General features: G+C 63.3%; 1 protein-coding gene across 1 annotated transcript; it reads right to left on the bottom strand.

The window, feature by feature from the left end:
• Window position 1: 1 nt before the first annotated feature.
• LOC115288679 (ETS translocation variant 3-like protein) lies at window positions 2-6,337 on the bottom strand. Its single transcript, XM_029936146.1, has 3 exons — window positions 6,286-6,337; window positions 358-459; window positions 2-243 (listed from the first exon to the last, which is right to left on the bottom strand). The coding sequence occupies exons 2-3, from the start codon at window positions 422-424 to the stop codon at window positions 2-4; spliced, it is 309 nt and encodes a 102-aa protein (XP_029792006.1). The 5' UTR covers window positions 425-459; window positions 6,286-6,337.
• Window positions 6,338-15,954: the final 9,617 nt, after the last annotated feature.

The raw sequence follows: 15,954 nt of genomic DNA, 5'->3' as shown, positions 1-15,954 counted from the left end.
CTCACCTGAGGGCCCGGCTCAGCTTGTCGTAATTCATCTGTGGCTTGCACTTCCTGCGGCCCCAGAGGCGGGCCACCTCGTCCGGGTCCTTGATGACAAACTCGCCGTACTCCCCCTGCTGCCAGGCGATGACATGGCGGAACTCCTCCTTCTGCAGCAGCTCCAGGATGAAGTGCCAGAGCTGGATCTGCCGGGAGCCCGGGGACGACTCGGCTTTGTAGGCCCAGTCCGGGAAGGCCCAGCCTGGGGGGAGGGGGCGTGAGTGGCACAGCGCCGCCCAGAGGCAACCCCGCCCCCTGCCCCCCCACCCCGGGCCCCTACCCCTGTAGCTGCAAGGGAGGCCCGGCAGAGGCTCACCTGAGACCCAGGGGCTGCCTGTGACGGCAGGGACAGGGACGCCCTGGGCCCCACAGCCGCAGTGCATGGTCTTCCCTGGGGCCAAGAGGGCCGCGTCCGGGCCTGGGGGAACCGGTCACTGCTTAGGGGGAGGCGAAGAACGGAGGAAAGAAAAGCAGAAAGAACAGAGGATGACAGGGACGAGGGGCCCTGAGGCGGGGGGCCCGTGGCAGGCAGGAAGCTCCCCCACATGGAGGGCAGGTCCCAGCCCCTCTGGGGACGGGTGCACACAGGGCGGACCGGGGCTGGGACCCCTTATATGGATGGGGAGGAAGGCAGAGGGTCCTGTATCCCGCCCCCAGAACGAGGTCTCCTCTCAGGGCTTTAATAGGATTGGGGTCTTTTCCCAAGAGAAGACAAGAGAACATGGGATTAATCGTGGGCTCTTTGTAAACCTGGAGTGGGGGCAGGTGGTAGATGCCCAGGCCCACACCTCCGGGGTGCAGGGGCCGGCGCACACGTCGGGGGAAGGCAGGGGCTTGTGCTTTCTCGCCAGTGAGCCGCGGGCGCCCAGCAGACGCCTGGCACGTCGTAGGTGCTCTGGAAGTGCTTGGCAGTGGGAATGAAGCTGCCACCGGTGCCTTTGTGGGCTCGCTGTCTGTCTTCCCCTCGGGGCGGCGGGCGGCCATAGGGGCCCCAGCTGTCTGGGTCACGGCCCAGCACAGGCTTGGGCTCCAAGAACTTACACACCCACGGAGTCACTGACCCCCGGCCACGGAAGATGGGGTCTGGCCGGCTCCCAGTGTGGCTTTGATGGGGAGAAGACTCGGGACTGAGCACCCGAGACGTAAGCTTGTCTGATGCAGGCCAAGGGGGGAGAGAACCAGCCCGTCCCAGACCGTCCAGATGGAGCTGGGTGGGGGGGAGGGCCGAGGGCCGGCTTCCAGTCCCTGAGGGAAGAGGATCCCAGAGGCAGGGCGCCCCCAGGGCGTGGGGGAGATGCAGCGGGTGGGCCCCCTCCTGGGGCGGGCGCTACCTCAAGGTCAGGACTTCGGGCGGACAGGGAGTAGCTTACAGGACCAGGTTCTTGTCTAGTCTCTGAGAAAGGGGGAAGCCCGGTGAGGCGAGCCCTGCTCTCAGCCAGAATGTACCAGGCCAGTAGGCCTGGGGGCACCGAGGGCTTGCCTGCCGCGGCGGCTCACTTCCCGGACGTGGCTCACGGAGGGAAAGCGGCCGGACAGCGGGCTCAGCGGCCACACCCCGTCCTCGCACACCTCTCACAGGCGGTGTTGTCGGGACTTAGAACCCGCTGTCTATAGCAAGAATCCACTGAGGATCTCGCCAAGATGCAGATTCTGATTCCGAGGGATTGGCGGTACCCGAGATTCTGCATTTCTAACCAGCCCCTGCGTGAGGCCGATGCCGTGGCCCGCGGACCCTGCTTTGAGTAGCAAGAGCCCGTGGGGTACCCCAGAAGTTGCTGGGGCCTCAGACACCTCAGCTGGGGAGACCCCCCTCCACTGCTGCCCCCTTCCCAGAGGTCATCTGGTCTCCTGCTTTCCCTTTCCCAGGGGATGCTTGGCTCCAGGGGGTCACCCGACAAACCAGGAGCCCCTGGGGGGGCGGGTGCTCCTGGGGGGTACCCAGTCTGGCTGGAGCCAAGGGCACCTCTGGAAATTAAGGTGGATGGTGGTGAGCGGGTACACGCCAGCTCGGGGTCTGTGCAAGTAGGTTTTCGCTCCCCGTCCTCTGTCTCGAACTGACAGCTGACATCCTGGAACCTCTCCCTTTCTTGCCCCCTCTGAACAGAAGCCCCCAACTCCTCCCCCGCCTTGTCCACCGGAAGTCCCTCCTGTCTAAACTCAAGCGGATTGGGACCCCGCCTGCCTCACCTTAGGCAAGTGGGTTGGGAAAGGGGGGAGGGGGTGCAGGGGTGAGACGGTCCAAGGGAAGACTGATGCGTGGCCCCCCGTGCTGCTGGGTCTCTGGGTGTCTCCAGGTCTGGGGGATCGGAGACCTCGGGGCAGCTTTAGGATCCGGCATGAGGAGGAGGTCCTCAGTGCGCCCCGCCCGCAGCCCGGGAGCTGGCATGCAGGGAGATGGAGCCCCGAGGGGTCCAGGAGCTTCTGAAGGTCACAGGTCACACAGCTCTCAAGTGGGAGGGCGTCCCAAGACGTCTTAGTTCAAGATGTCTGATATTCTGCCCTCCAGGTGGGCTACGCCCCAACTCTGGTCCCCGAGGGGAGAAAACCCCAAATACAAAAACCACAAGTGGGATCAGCAGGTGAGGTCAAGCCCCCCCCCCCCATTTCCTGGTCTCCTCGTGGGGGACCCTCCCAGGCCCTCAGGTCTCTGAGGGGCTTACCGTGTGGATGTGGAAGCCCTCACCCCTGCAAGCCCTCCAGACGTCTCCCCTCAAACCCCCCCCCTTTGTGCTGGAGCCTCGAGGAGCTGACGGGCCCCCAGACAGTCTCTCTGAGTCCAGGAATCGCTCGCTCGCGCATGCTCTCCCTCCCTCCTTCTCCCTCCCTCCCTCTCCCTCCCTCTCCCTCTCCCTCTCCCTCTCTCTCTCCCTCTCTCTCTCTCTCTCTGTGCCTCCTCTCAATTCCTGGTGCTCTGGTGGGGGTGCTCCGAACGGCTGGGGGGAGGTGACCCGCTCTGCCCCCCGCTCCAGCCCCCACCGCAGCCCCCCAGCTCCCTCCCTCCTGTGCAGGGCCTGGGGGGGCCCTGCCCGGTCACCACCCCGGCAACAGCAGGGTCTCAGAGGGCCAGCGTGGAGAGCTACAAATCAGAGGGTCAGAACCCAATCTGGAATGATCAGAGGGGCCGCTCTTAAGCGCTTCGTGTCTCTTGAAGGGTTATAGCGACTCTTCCTGTCACTCCGGTCACGGCTACGGGGCGGTCTCCTTGGGCAACAGGAGCACTCAGGACAACAAATGTAGGTTTTAGGTCGTTATTTACTAACGAATCCCAGAGAAGGCTGGTGAGAGCAGGGAGCGAGCCTGAGTCCGGGCTTGGAGCCAGAGGAAGTGTCCGGAGCAGATCCTACCTTTGTGAGAGTTTAGTTAGTATGGACCGGGCCCCTGTCCTGCCCCGGCTTTGGGCTTCGCCTCTCTTTCTCTCTGCTCCTTCCCCGGACCCACAGGAGCCCCTTGGCGTGAGCGTTATCATCGCCATTTTCCAAAACGAGGAAACTGAGGCCCCACAGAGGGGGAGCCTCGCATCAGATCCCCGTGCGGTGGCGGAGCCGGACTCGGGAACAGGTCTGTCTGCCTCCAGGCTCCGAGCTGTGATCAGTCCATCAGGGCAGAGAAGCTGAGGCTGAAACTTTGGAGCCGAGAGGGTGGGGGGTCCTGGGCCCTGGTGGAGCCTCTCCTGACCTTAGCGGTGTTGGGCTCTTTGTCCCGAAGCCTGAGGACCTGACAGTCAGATGGGAGGGCATGAGAAAGAGATGGACACACTCCGAATAATAAAAAAAAGCTGAGAGCTCAAGGCAATGCCGCCTGAAGAGCAAAACTTGCGTCAAAAGTCACTTTGTTGCTGGTCCTTCCGAGAGGCTGGCCGGGCTGACCGCATAGTCGGGCCGATTGGCCTCCGCCGAGCCTTCCTGGTGGGTGAGTCCCTGACTGATTCCGGGGGGACAGAGTCCGGGAGAAAGAGTGCCCAGGGAATGACAGAGCCAGCTGTGCAGGGCGGGTGTGTGTGTGTGTGTGTGTGCGCGCGCGTGTGTGCAGGTGAGGACTGAAGGGTCACAGTGGGGAGGGGACAGTGGATAAACTGCACGCCGCCCCCCACCCTTCTGCCGAATCCCCAATCTGATTAGACGCCTCTGGTCTGTCCCCTGAGCTCTCCCCCAGTGGAGGGTGGTGACCCCTGAGACCCCCCTTAATGCTATGAGCTAAAGCTGTTAGTTAGGTGGCTGCCCCCCTCCCCTAAAAGCCGACCCCCTTTTTCCCTGGGGGGCTTGGGGGAGGGGCAGAGGGAAAAGTTCTTTCTTCCCAGAGTCCCCAGGGCATCTTGTCCCTCCTGCCGGGTCCCCAAACTCAGGGGACCTGCATGGAGCAGAGGGGCCCCTTCTTGATGCTCCATGTAGGGAATGGACGAGCCTCCCCTCCCCTCTCCCCTGTAACCCCAACCAGGAGAGTGCCCCTCCTTGCTGCTCACCCAGGGGGGTCCCCAGGCAGCCTGCTTCTCCCACACCTCTCTTCCCCCTCCAGGGGCCCTCGGGTCTCCGGTCCCTGCCCCCCCCTCCACCCCCACCCCCCGCCCCTTGCAGACCCTCCCACTCTGATCTCTGGGTCCCGGGGGCAACTCCTGGAGCAGAAATCCAAACCCAGCTGTTCCAGGCCGCAGCCCAGAGGCAGCAGAGGGGCAGCCTGGGAAAGTCACACAGCGCTGCGGCCCAGGGGTTGGGGGATGGGCAGTGGGGGTGCCAAGACGGGCTCCCAGCCCTGCACCCTCCCCTCTCCTGGCTGGCCCCTCCAGGCCTCTGTTTCCACTTCGTTTGACCTTTTAATCTGAGCTCATTTCCTGCTTCCTGATGGCTTCTTCTCCCTTCTCTCCAGTCCCCAGGCCACCAGGCTTCTGAGTCTCTGTCCCCGCATCTCTGTGGTCCATCCCTCTTTGGTCTCAGTTTCGCGGAGGCGGTGTTTCCCTTTCTGTCTTCACTTCTGGAGACAGGCTCTGGCCCTGCCGCTTGCGTTTTCTTGCCTCTTCCTGTCCCGATTCTGTGCTCTTTCTCTCATCCATACTCCAGACCCCGAAGCTGAGCCCGGCCCCCAGCTCCCTGGCCTGGCTCCTGCAGCCCCCTCCCTCCCAAAGCCCTCCCGGGGCAAACCCAGCCTCCTTCCTTGCATCTCATTCCCGGCAGCTGTGCCCTGGGGATCCCCCTGCCTGGACATCCCCGATCCTTCCCTCTGCCCCCCCAACCCCCCAGGAGCAAGAAATCCCCTCCAGCGGGCGCTGAGGTGGCCGAGGAGCCAGGCCCCCAGAGGAAGTGAAAGTGCTCAGTCGAACGCTGAGCTGGGCAACTGGCAGCCAGAGGATGGAGCCCACAGGGACCAGGGTGTCAGGACCTTGCCAGCCGCCTCCTGACTCACTCCCCCCCCCATCCCAGTCCTTGAAGCCTCCACCTCAACCCTCGTCCTCAGCCCTGTCCTAGCGAACCCGGACTTGAACTTCACTGAGTCCCCTGCCTGAACCGAGTCCCTCTCCCTGCCCCAGCCCTCCCCAGCCCTCCTCCTCTGGTCCTTCGGGGGAGAGAAGTGTCCCCTCCCGGCGCTCCTGCAGCCTCGCACGCAGAGCCCGCACCTGCCCTAGAGCACAGGGTCCGTGTTCTGGGGAAGGCCACCGGGAGCCTGAGGAAGGGAGCCCCGGGAGGCTTGGGTCCAGCCCACGCCAGCCTGGCTCAGGCCGGAGCACAGTCTCAGCTCTCCCATCCCGGGGACCCTGGGGCGCGCCCCCGCTCCTCCCCACGCCTGGGTGTGATGCCCTCACCCCCCAGTGGCCCCACCCTCAGCCCCTCGGAGGGTGCGGTGAGCTCTGTGTGGGCTGCGTCCGTACAGATGGCAGGGCCCGGGGGCGCCCGAGCCCGTCCTGCCTTCGGCTCCAGCCTGACTCGACCCCATCAACGCCAGGCGTCTCCTCGGCGCCAGCACCACCTCTGACCCCAGCGGTGCCCCCCCTGGGGAGGAGACACCAGCCGCCTTGGTGAGGTCCCTGCGCCTTGCTGCCCTGGCTCTGCGGCTGTTCCCTACCTGGCGGAGGGCCCACCACCACCACACTGCCCCGCGTGGCCCTGGGGCTCTCCCCTGTGCCTCCGCTGGCTCCTTCTTACCACTCCCCTTCCCAGCTGCCCCACAACGAGACACAAAGCTGGGGAGGGGTGGGGGTGAGAAGGGCCTTCCCTCAGGCCAGCCTGGCCACACGCCTGCCCCCAGAGTCCCTTACCTTGGAGCGGTGGCCTCCCTGCTCCGTCCCCTGCTCCTTCTGGCGCACGCCTCGCCCAGCGGCCCCCCTCATCACACGCGAGTTAGGGTTACTTAAAATGAGAGCGGGATCTCCAAGCTCCCAGGGGAGCCGATGTGGTTTTCAGACAATAGCATTAACCCTTCGAGGGCCAGTGGCACCGCGGCCCGTGCCCCCTCCGCCTCGGTGAGAGCTGTGGTAGGAGGGGTGTCCCTCCGTAGGGCCTTTGTATCCAGAGCTACCTCGGGGGCTGGTGGCTCCCAAGACGTCAGGCCAACACCGAGACTGGTGAGGAGGCCACCTGTCCTCCATTCTAGGCAAAGGGCCCTGCCTGAACTGCAGGGAAGTTCTGCCAGGTGTCTGGCCTCCCCTCGATCAAATCCCGGTCTCAGGGAACTTCCTGTGCAGGTGGAGCCCGGGCCTGGAGAAGACGCCCCACACAGCCCGCCTCATCCCCGACTCTCCGGGCTTCTAGGCCCGGCTCTGCTCGAGCTCCTGGAGGCTAGACAGGGCCTGCAATCTAGCGTTTTCCTTGAGTCTAGAGTATTAAATGATAGGAGCCGTTTACCCGATGTATTTTCTCTGAGGATTTTTAAGCACTTACTATGTCTCTGTCGTCCTGGAGTTCTGGAAAACGTCTTTTTCTTTTCTCTATTAATATGACTGAAAGCCAGACAGCAAGAACTTCCGAGTCAGGCACAAACCAGACAGGAGGAAGTGACTAGGGGGGCATCAGGTACCCCGAGGGAAGGAAGAGGACCAGGAAAGGGGTGGGGTGGGGGCTACCCCCTCAGGAGGGAGCCGGGAGACGCATCTCAAGGGGAAACTACCTCTGACTTTGAAGTCCTGGGGACCGAGCCCCCCGAGCCTGTGGGGCCGGAGCCCCCCTCTCCAGTCCCCGCAGGGAGAGAAGGTGCGCGGCTGTCACTGGGGAATCAATATGATTTTCTTTTTTCCTCCCTGGCTCTGGGAGGCCAAGCTTCCCTCCCCACCTCATCACGCGGCCCCTCCCAGCCTCGAGATGATGGAGATGGGGATGGAGGGCCGTGGAATTCAATTCTAGGGGTTGTTTTCTGGTTAAATCAACCGAAGCTAACATGACAGAAAGGTGAGGGGGGAGAGGATGATTGACGGAGAGATAGGCCACTGGGGGCCTCTGGGAGAGGGTCCTGGGGGGCGGACGGGATGTGTGTCCAGGTGGTTGGATGCAGGCCTAGCAAGGACCAGGCAGGTCTGATGTCCACAGGAGACGGAGACTGAGCGAGGGGGCCAAGGTCGGTCCCGAGATGTGGGTCTCGTGTTTTTCTTAGGTGCCCTTGGCCTTTCCTCCCCTGGACAGGTGGTCCTGACCTTACACATCCTCACCTCACTCTACCTCCTTCATCTCAGGTCCCAGAACCACCTGAGTAAGGATCCAGAAGATGCCAAGGCCAGGGGCCCGCGGGCAGGAAGAGCGTCCTCCCCGCGAAGGCCCCGCCCATTCAGAGGACCCACTGGGCTTGGAGTTGAGTCCAAGGCTTGGACTCCACGGGCTGCTCAGACCACCTTCTGCACAAGTTCACGGGCTGGGGGCGGGGGGGGGGGGCGGCACCCTGGAGGCCTCCAGGGAGGGAGGCTCCTGCTCTCGTGCTCTCCTGCCATGACCCCAGCTCCCAGGAAAGTCCACCTGTCGCTAACTTGCAGTCCCTTCAGGAACTGGAGCAGCTGCTCCTGACACAACGAGTGTTTTCACCTCTCCTCCTGCGCTCTGCCCACCTCCTGCCCGCTTCCTCCCAGACTCCCGTGAACCCCATCAGAGCTGCGCCCCCGCACCCAGTCCCGTTCACAGGGGCACCGGAGGCCGGGCGCTTGGCACAGACCCTGGCTCCTGGGATGGCACCCCGGGCCTCCTGTTTCCTCCCCAAGACACGGGCAAAGGGCCTGGTGCCCTGAGGGGGTGGCGACCCCTAATCCAACCCAGCCCTTCTTGCTCCTGTGACCATCGCTGGTGGTGTCCCAGGCAGCCTGGCCGGGGGGCTGTTCCACCAATGACTGCTGAGCCAGTGACCCCAAAGGGACCCCCCCGGCTCCTCATATGGCAGCCAAGCCCACTGCCCCAGCTCACAACAGGCAGACTGCTCCAGCCACCTCCGTTTCCCTAACCCAGTGACACGATCATGGGCTCCGGGCGGGGCGAGGTGGAGACTGCAGAGGATGGTCCTTTCCCACGCTAGGGCTGGAGCTGCTCTGGGGGCCTCCCAGGGCGGAGGGTCCAGCCCCCAGGACTTAATGGCACAGGCTTGGGGCAAACCAAAGAGTGTTCCAGTGAGCTTGGAGTCCACGTTTCCTGTCCTAGTCAGGGGCTTTTTCACACATCAGTGGCCAGCGTGAGCCTATGGACACTGTGTGACACTGCGGATCAAGACCTCATCGCCCCACGTGGGTCCCTACTTGGGCCTGTGTAAGCCTCTAACTTACGATGGGCGGGACAGGAGACATGGGGTGGGCCCGGCCTGATCAGGGGCTGCACAGAGTGCGGGTCGGGGCTCAGAGATGAGGAGCAGGAAGGAGGGGAGGAAAAGGGATCCGGCCCCGGGGCCTGGCAGCCGGTGGAGGGGCAGCAGGGGACGTGGCTGAGTTCAGGAGGGTCCCCTGGCCAGTCCAGTTGTGACAGACGGGACTGAGACTGGACTCGGCGGGGAGGAGCGGGTGAAGGACAGCCCGGACAGAGGACACCTGGGGACCTCAGGAGCTGGGGACCAGGGCGGAGAGGGAGAGGGGGCGGCGGCCAGGCCGGGGGAGGGGCGGCGCGGTGTGGGGCCCGGCTGAGGTGTCCAGCAGACTCTTCATGTCCCATTAGTGGCAATGGAAGGTGACATGTGGGATCGATACCAATCCAGGCAACAGACTCCCAGTAATAAACCCATTTCGCTCACGCTCCCACCCCCGCCGGCCCGCCCCGGACCCCCGCTCCAGAGAGGCCGCTCCCGGACCGTCCTCAGGGCTGGGGACCCCCAGCCTGGGAGGAGTCACCAGCGAGGTGAGGTGGGGCGGCCTCCGGCTCTGTGAGGCTCGGGCCGGGCCCCCCGGGGGGGGGGGTGACAAGTCGAGGAGCTCACCTCCCCCTGCACGTGTCTCCAAGGCAGACTCGGGGAAGCTCTGGAATTTGTCGAGCGGCTCACCCATGGGCACAGGTGAAGGCGGCTTTGTGCTCCCCGCTCCTCTGGGCCTGCGTGGGGGCGTCCGTGTGGGTGGCCGTCTGTCCCTGCCAGCAGGCCTGTGTCTGCGTGTCTCCGAGGACCCGGGAAATGACTGTGTGTGTCCGTAGGCGTCTCCGCGGCGGTGCGGTTTCACGCGTGGGTGCTTGTCGGGTTTCGCGTTCGCAGCGCGTGTGGCTGGTGTGTCCGCACACACCTGTCCCTGGGAACGTGGGTGTGCAGGCCGGGTCTGTGCGCGGCCGGGGTTCTGCGGGGTTGGCTCTGAGGTGCGGCTTATGCTTGGTTTCGGAGCCCACCATGAGCGTCTCTGCACGCGCGTACCTGTGTGTGTGTGTGTGCACGCGCGCACGCCCCGTCCCGTCTCCTTGTACAAGTGGGCGGATGCTGCCGCTCTCTGCCCCTGCCCCAACCCAGGCCCTGAGCTGGCCCTCAGGCCTCAGCGCCCGCCTCGCCGGCTCTGGTTTCCAGACGTGGGAGTGTCGGCACTGGACTGACCTGCTTGGTCCAGGCCTGGACCCCAGAGGCCAGAGCGAAGGGCAGGACAGGCACCAGGGAGATGTCCTGGGGTCTCTGAACGCCCGGGGAGAGTCCCTCCGTCCGTGCCTGGCACATCTTGTTGACTAAACCTGTAGCTTTGCCCCTTCTGAGTGTGCTGGCTGCCCTCCTGTCGGGGCCCTCTAGTCCGCTGGCTGCCCTGTCCCAGTGCCCGTCCCTCCTGTCCCTCCCTCTGCTGTCTGGGCGCACAGGGGAGCAGGGCCCCACCAGCAAATCTCATTCCTGCATGTGTCTCTGCTCAGACAGGGCCAGCCCTGGGGGAAAGGTGTCCCCTACTGTTTGGTGTCAATGCAGGACTTTTCAAATCGCCCTGACATTGGCCCTTTGGCACCTCTGAGGTGTTTGAAGCGTTGTGCCAATAACCATGAAGATTCCACTATCTTTGGAGATCTCACAGGCTCTAATCTGTTTTAGAAACCGAGCCCTCAGTGGAAGTTTTGAAGGCAGAGCTCCGATGTTAAGAATCTTTGCAGCTGGTCCACGGCTGATGTTAGCAGGTGCCTACGCATGAGGACAGACAGCGACTCTCCCCGCACCCCTGCTCGGGGCGGGGGGCCATCTGGGGCACAGGCTGCTCACCATCCATCGTGCGGGCAGGGACCCGCAGCATGCCAGGAGCCCAGAGCGGGGGCTGGAAGGGGGACGTGGCTCCGGGTGGACATGTGCCCTTGGCCCCGGCGGTCCTGCTTGCAAATTACAATTCCTGTATCCGTAATCTACTGCCCCTCTGCCCGGGCGGTCTACGACCTGCGCTCTGGAAGATGGTGATCAAAGTGACACTTGTCCAGGACCCTTCACTGCCTCCTCCCCTCTGGGCCTTGTCTTCCCATCTGGTCCTCGGACGGGTCTGTCTCTTCTGCAGCGGGAGGCTTTAGACGCCAGGAGCTGTTGCTTCTCTGATCGGGGGCTCTCTGGCGGGGCCGTGAACCTCCTTCCTGTGCTCCCCTTCCCCAGGCTGCCTGGGCCCTGGGGGTGGGGCACTGGGCTGGGGGGAGCATGAGGTAGGAAGGGGGGCCTACACAGGGCTGCAGAGAGGGCAGGGCCGCCGGGCGCTACCGCTGTTGAGGCGGCGCCGGAGCAGGCAGTGAGGGAGCAGAGGCAGGGTTCCGAAGACCCGGTGATGCCCCAAAGCCCAGCTGATCAACAGGGGCGTCTGGGTCCCAGGCAGGGGGGCTGCAGAGGCTGAAGCCCATGGATTCGATTTCCCAGCTCTTTTCTGGACCTCGGAGCTCGGGATGGCCAACATTTGCACCATCCAGAGTTGGTGGGGCTTCTGGAGAGCAGAGGGTATTTAGGGGCTGGAGGGAGTCCCATCCGCCCCCCAACACCCACCCAGGGCAGGCTAACCAAACCTGTAACATATATATATATATATATATATATATATTCTGTGTTAAAAAGCCCTGTGTCAGGCTGATAGGAAAAACAAGAGGGAGAGAGAAGGGGAAGCCAGGAGAATGCAGAGCTCAAATGAGACCCGAGATAAAGCAATTACCTGATCAATACGGGTGAAATTGAGTAATCTAGCAGATCAATACTGCGGGCAGGAGGCTCGGGGGGGTCCCCTGTCCACTCCTTGGAAATTCATCTCTGAGCCTACCTCCGCCTCTGCTCCTCCCGCCAGAGGACCCCCCTGCCCCTCCGGCCTCATTCCCCTCCCCCACTGCCCTCTCCTTCCTTGCCGAGCGACCCCCCTCTCATCAGCCCTTCCAGGCTGCTGCCAGGGATGCCTCCCTCTTTCCCACATCTGTGTCCTGGGGGCATCAGTTAGGACTCTGAGGACAAGACCTAGGTTCACAGGGACCAGGCGGGACTGGAAGGGGCTGGGCCTCCGTCTTTGGAAGTGCACCCTACCCTCTCCAGCACCGAGCGCCACCCGGCAGTGGCGGTGCCCCAGGCTCAGGCCGAGCCCCACTTGGAGGTCAGGGCTGGGAGGAGCTGGGAGGAGGCCCCCACTGCCGCTGCTGCTCCAGAGGTGGCCGTGAAGGGCACCAGTCCGTGCGGGGACTGCCCAGGGTTACCAGGGGCACTCGGGGCTCCGGTTCTTTCCAGAAGGGGTGTGGGAACTCCCCAAGTACTGTGGGGGCACCTGAGTTCCTGTCCGCCCCAGTCAGTACTGAAAATTCCCCGGACCAGGAGGGACCCCGGGAGCTCCTGGTGGGTGAGGATCCCTACTGGACTTGGAAATCCCACAACAAAGCCTGGCATCTGGCAGCGCTCGGGGAAAAGCCAGTCGGATACGTGGATAGCTACTGTCACCAGGCCACCGTCTGCCTCAATGCCGGCGGTTCATCACGTCTGCCCGTCTCCCAGGCCAGGCGGGGGTTCCTGAGAGCAGGGCCCTGTTCTCTGCAGGCACGGCCGCCACATTTGTTTCGTGGAGGAACAGCTGACTGACCGCGAGTGGTCTGGCGGTTGTTCTAGGAGAGTCCCTGGATTCTTTATTCGGATTCCATAAGGTCCCCTTAGGGACATCAGGGGCCTCTTTGAAGCCACTCAGTCCCCTGCTCCTTCCAGCCTCTGTTCTAGGTGCTGTGTCCCGGCTGAGAGGCGGGGAGGTGCTGGTGGGGGTGGGCGGAGGGCGGAGGAAGGCATGGACTTCGGAGTCAGGAACTTAACTTCCTTGACCTCTGCTTCCTTCATCTGCAAAACGGGGACAATAAGAACTTTCGGCGGAGGGCAAGTTCGCGGACTTGAACAAGACGATGGTGGTGAATTCAACACGGGGGGCGGGAGTGGGGGAAGCACAGGTGAAGACGCGGTCCAGCCGGGCCGGGAGCGGGAGGGACAGAGGACAGATTCGCCTGCCGTGTCCTCAACGGAGGGCACCACCACCAGCCTGCTTCCCCTCCCCCCTCTCCCCTCCCTTCCTGTCAGTTGCCAAGAGGACAAACATACGAAGAAGGCACAGCTCACTCAGAACACCAGGCGAGGCCGGCTGCCCACCCTCTCCCCGGTGGATGTTACTCCGAGGGATGGGGGCGGGGAAGCACGGAATCCCTGACGACACTCGGAACTTGGGGTCCTGCCCCGCCGCAGCTAGGCCCAGATCTCTCTGCCTCCTGGAGGGAGGGGTCCCTCCACCCTGCTGCCCACCCTGTCTGGTGAGGTCCCTGTAGGACTCCAGGGCGAGGCCAGAGGTGCCTCCTTGCTGGTTGGCTCTCTGGGACCAAGGCTGGTGGCAGAGCAGCGCTGGGACCCGCCCCTGCCAGCTGAGGCGAGGGGCAGCGACGTGGGGCCGAGGCCTGGGCTTCTCGTCCAGGCTGGGTCCGATGTCTGGGCTGCACCCCACTCTGTGGTCTGCCGGGACACGCCCCCACATCCTGGAGCCTGAGGTCACAGACGCTGGGGACCTCCTCAGGCTCGGCCCATCTGTGCGGTGAAGGCTTTGGCTCTTTGATGTCCCTCCCTCCCTGGTGGGCAGGCAGCCCGGCCCCCGAAGCCCGTTTGGCCAGACCTAAGTGCCCCTGCCCTGGGCCTGCTGCGGAGGCCAGCTTCCCCTCCTGGCCCGACGCTGGGGTAACACCACGGCCGGGGTCCCCCTCTCCCTTACGCGTCTTCACTCTTGCCTCAGAGATCCGAGGCAATGGCCAGGGAAAGTAGGGCACCCCAAGCCCGGAGACCTGTGTGACTGGCTGGGTCGGGTCGCCCATGCTGGGCCTCCCTTCCCTCGTCTGTAAGCCGGGGATCCGCTCGAGAGGGGCCAGAGGGGGACGAGCAGGTGCAGAGCCGTGCGGAGCACAGGAGCGCGAGGACCGAGCCGGCCTCGAGCACACACGTCCGGTCTCCTCGTCAGAAAAACGATGTTGAGGGGTGCCTGGCTGGCTCGGTGGGTCCAACTCTTGACTTTGGGGTTGTGAGTTTGAGCCCCACGCTGGGTGTGGAGAAGACTTAAAAACCACAACAAACCATGTTGAGTCCTAAGTGCTTTATGTGCACCATTCAGGTTTCACAAAATAGGAAACTGAGGCACGGACAGGCTCTAGCCAGGAAAGGCAGAACTGGGGCTCTGAGGGCAAGGCCAGCACCAGCCCGCCCCACCCCCCTCGGGGGCTCAGCACAGGGGGCAGCAGGAGCACGACGGGGGAAGAAATGCCGGAGTGCGGCTGTCTACACAGTGGGCCTTCCCGGGGATTTTGACCTGCTTTCTCACACGGAAAGACCCTCTGGGGCTACTCAGAGAGCAGCCCTAGTGGGAGGGGTCTTGAGCACACATGTCTGGGGTGCCCTGGGTGCAGGTGTGCAGGGAGGGGGACTCAGCTGCAGGGAGAGCGTGAAGAGGGAGGGGCGAGAGGGGGCCGCAGCGCCTTCCGCAGGGGACTCCTCTGGGGCCTGGACGCTTGCCACAGAGATGCCGTATGCAGAGTGCCACTGTCCCCATACCTCCCTTCTCCCCTCCCGCTGCCTTCCCTGCTCACCTCTGTCTGCTGGGCATCGGAACAGCCCCACAGTTCTGTGCGTGGAGGTGGCCACACAGGCCAGCAGAGCTCAGCGGCCCCCGATCGTGTCTGGCCCGACGGTCCCCCCCCAGCTCCAGTGGTGGCGGGTGGGGGTGCTGACAGGCTGGGGAAGGGGGGCTCCTGGGGCTGGGGCTGCCATGGTCAGACTCGTGTCAGAACGCGAGCCCTCCAGGCACCTCCTAAGACCTCTTATGATCCGGCCTGGAGAGATCCGGCCTCAGCCCACCTCCATCCCGGCCTGCCCGACTCGCGGGACCCTCACAGAAGCCAAACTAGGGTCCTGCGAATGCGAGGACCTTCGGGGTGGGGGGGATGGCAGGGTCTGGCACCGTCTGTGGGGCAGGACACCCGGCGTGGGCTCCACTACTGCCTCTGGATCCTCGTCCTCCGCTGGGTTCCCGAGAAGCGGCGCCGGCTTGCCGTGTGACGGTCACCTACTAAACCCGCTTTTCCGGAGACACAGTCTGCAGCCTGCGGAGCTCCCCGCTTCAGAGCAGGTGCCACCCGGCCGGCTTCGTTCTAGGGAACTGCTGTGCAACTACCGCCGTGGGCGCTTTGCAGGAACAGAATCGCAGACGGTGGCCTTCGGCTCCGGCTTTGCCAGGCTGTTCCCCCTCATTTCTTCTACAGCAAGCTTTATGCCCGACGTGGGGCCTGAACTCAGGACCCCGAGACCAAGAGCTGGACGCCCCACCGACTAGCTGGCCTCGTGCCCTGCCCGTCTCTTCGCGGATCCTCCAAACCCCGAGGCCGAAATCGCAGCAGTGACACCGGGACACCGCAGTCCCCACGACGGTCGGAGACCTGCCTCCCCGCCTCGCTGGCCCCTCCCGGGCGGGCCCGGCTCCCCAAGTTCTCTGCCACGACTGCCCGGGCGCGTCAACACCACCGACACCCCACGGACGTTACTTAAAAGTACTCTTTATTTAACTTTAATTTCTGAGGTAAAATACTTTTTTTCTCTCAACTTCCATAACAAAATACAGAGCTATCAGATACCCCTGGAAAAAATATGTATATTATACATATATTTCTATAACGTTACATCATATATATATAATATATATGCAAAAATTTGAAGACTTTATAGAAAGAGGAACGTCTAAAAGGCACTGCACGCTGGAGGCGGCCGCTGGCACGTCTGCGCTCTGCCCGGCGATGCTGTGACCCCCCACCCCCCCGCCGTGAGTGCCTCCCTCCCAGATCCCTGCCTCGCCATCCTGTCACTCAAAGAAGGCGTAGATGTTTCAGGACGAGTGAGCATGACCCCCCCCCCACCAAAGTGAAAAATAGAACTGCTCTCGAAAGGACAGATCAGAGATTTTCTTTTAAGCAAAACTAAAACGGATGTTCTGTTACCCTTTACAAAACAAAAAGTATGCACATAATTATGGAATAAATAAAACAACAACAACAACAAGAAGGAACAAACAGCCACC

This window comes from Suricata suricatta, chromosome 3 (genome assembly GCF_006229205.1).
Source record: "Suricata suricatta isolate VVHF042 chromosome 3, meerkat_22Aug2017_6uvM2_HiC, whole genome shotgun sequence".
NCBI classification, from domain to species: domain Eukaryota; kingdom Metazoa; phylum Chordata; class Mammalia; order Carnivora; family Herpestidae; genus Suricata; species Suricata suricatta.
The sequence above is the reverse complement of the archived record's forward strand: the minus strand, read 5'-3'. Positions and strand labels throughout refer to the sequence as shown.

Coding starts and splice junctions, on each gene's coding strand:
- LOC115288679 (XM_029936146.1), bottom strand. CDS start 424: ATGCACTGCGGCTGTGGGGCCCAGGGCGTCCCTGTCCCTGCCGTCACA. Junction 244..357: donor AGGCAGCCCCTGGGTCTCAG/GTGAGCCTCTGC, acceptor CCCTCCCCCCAG/GCTGGGCCTTCCCGGACTGG.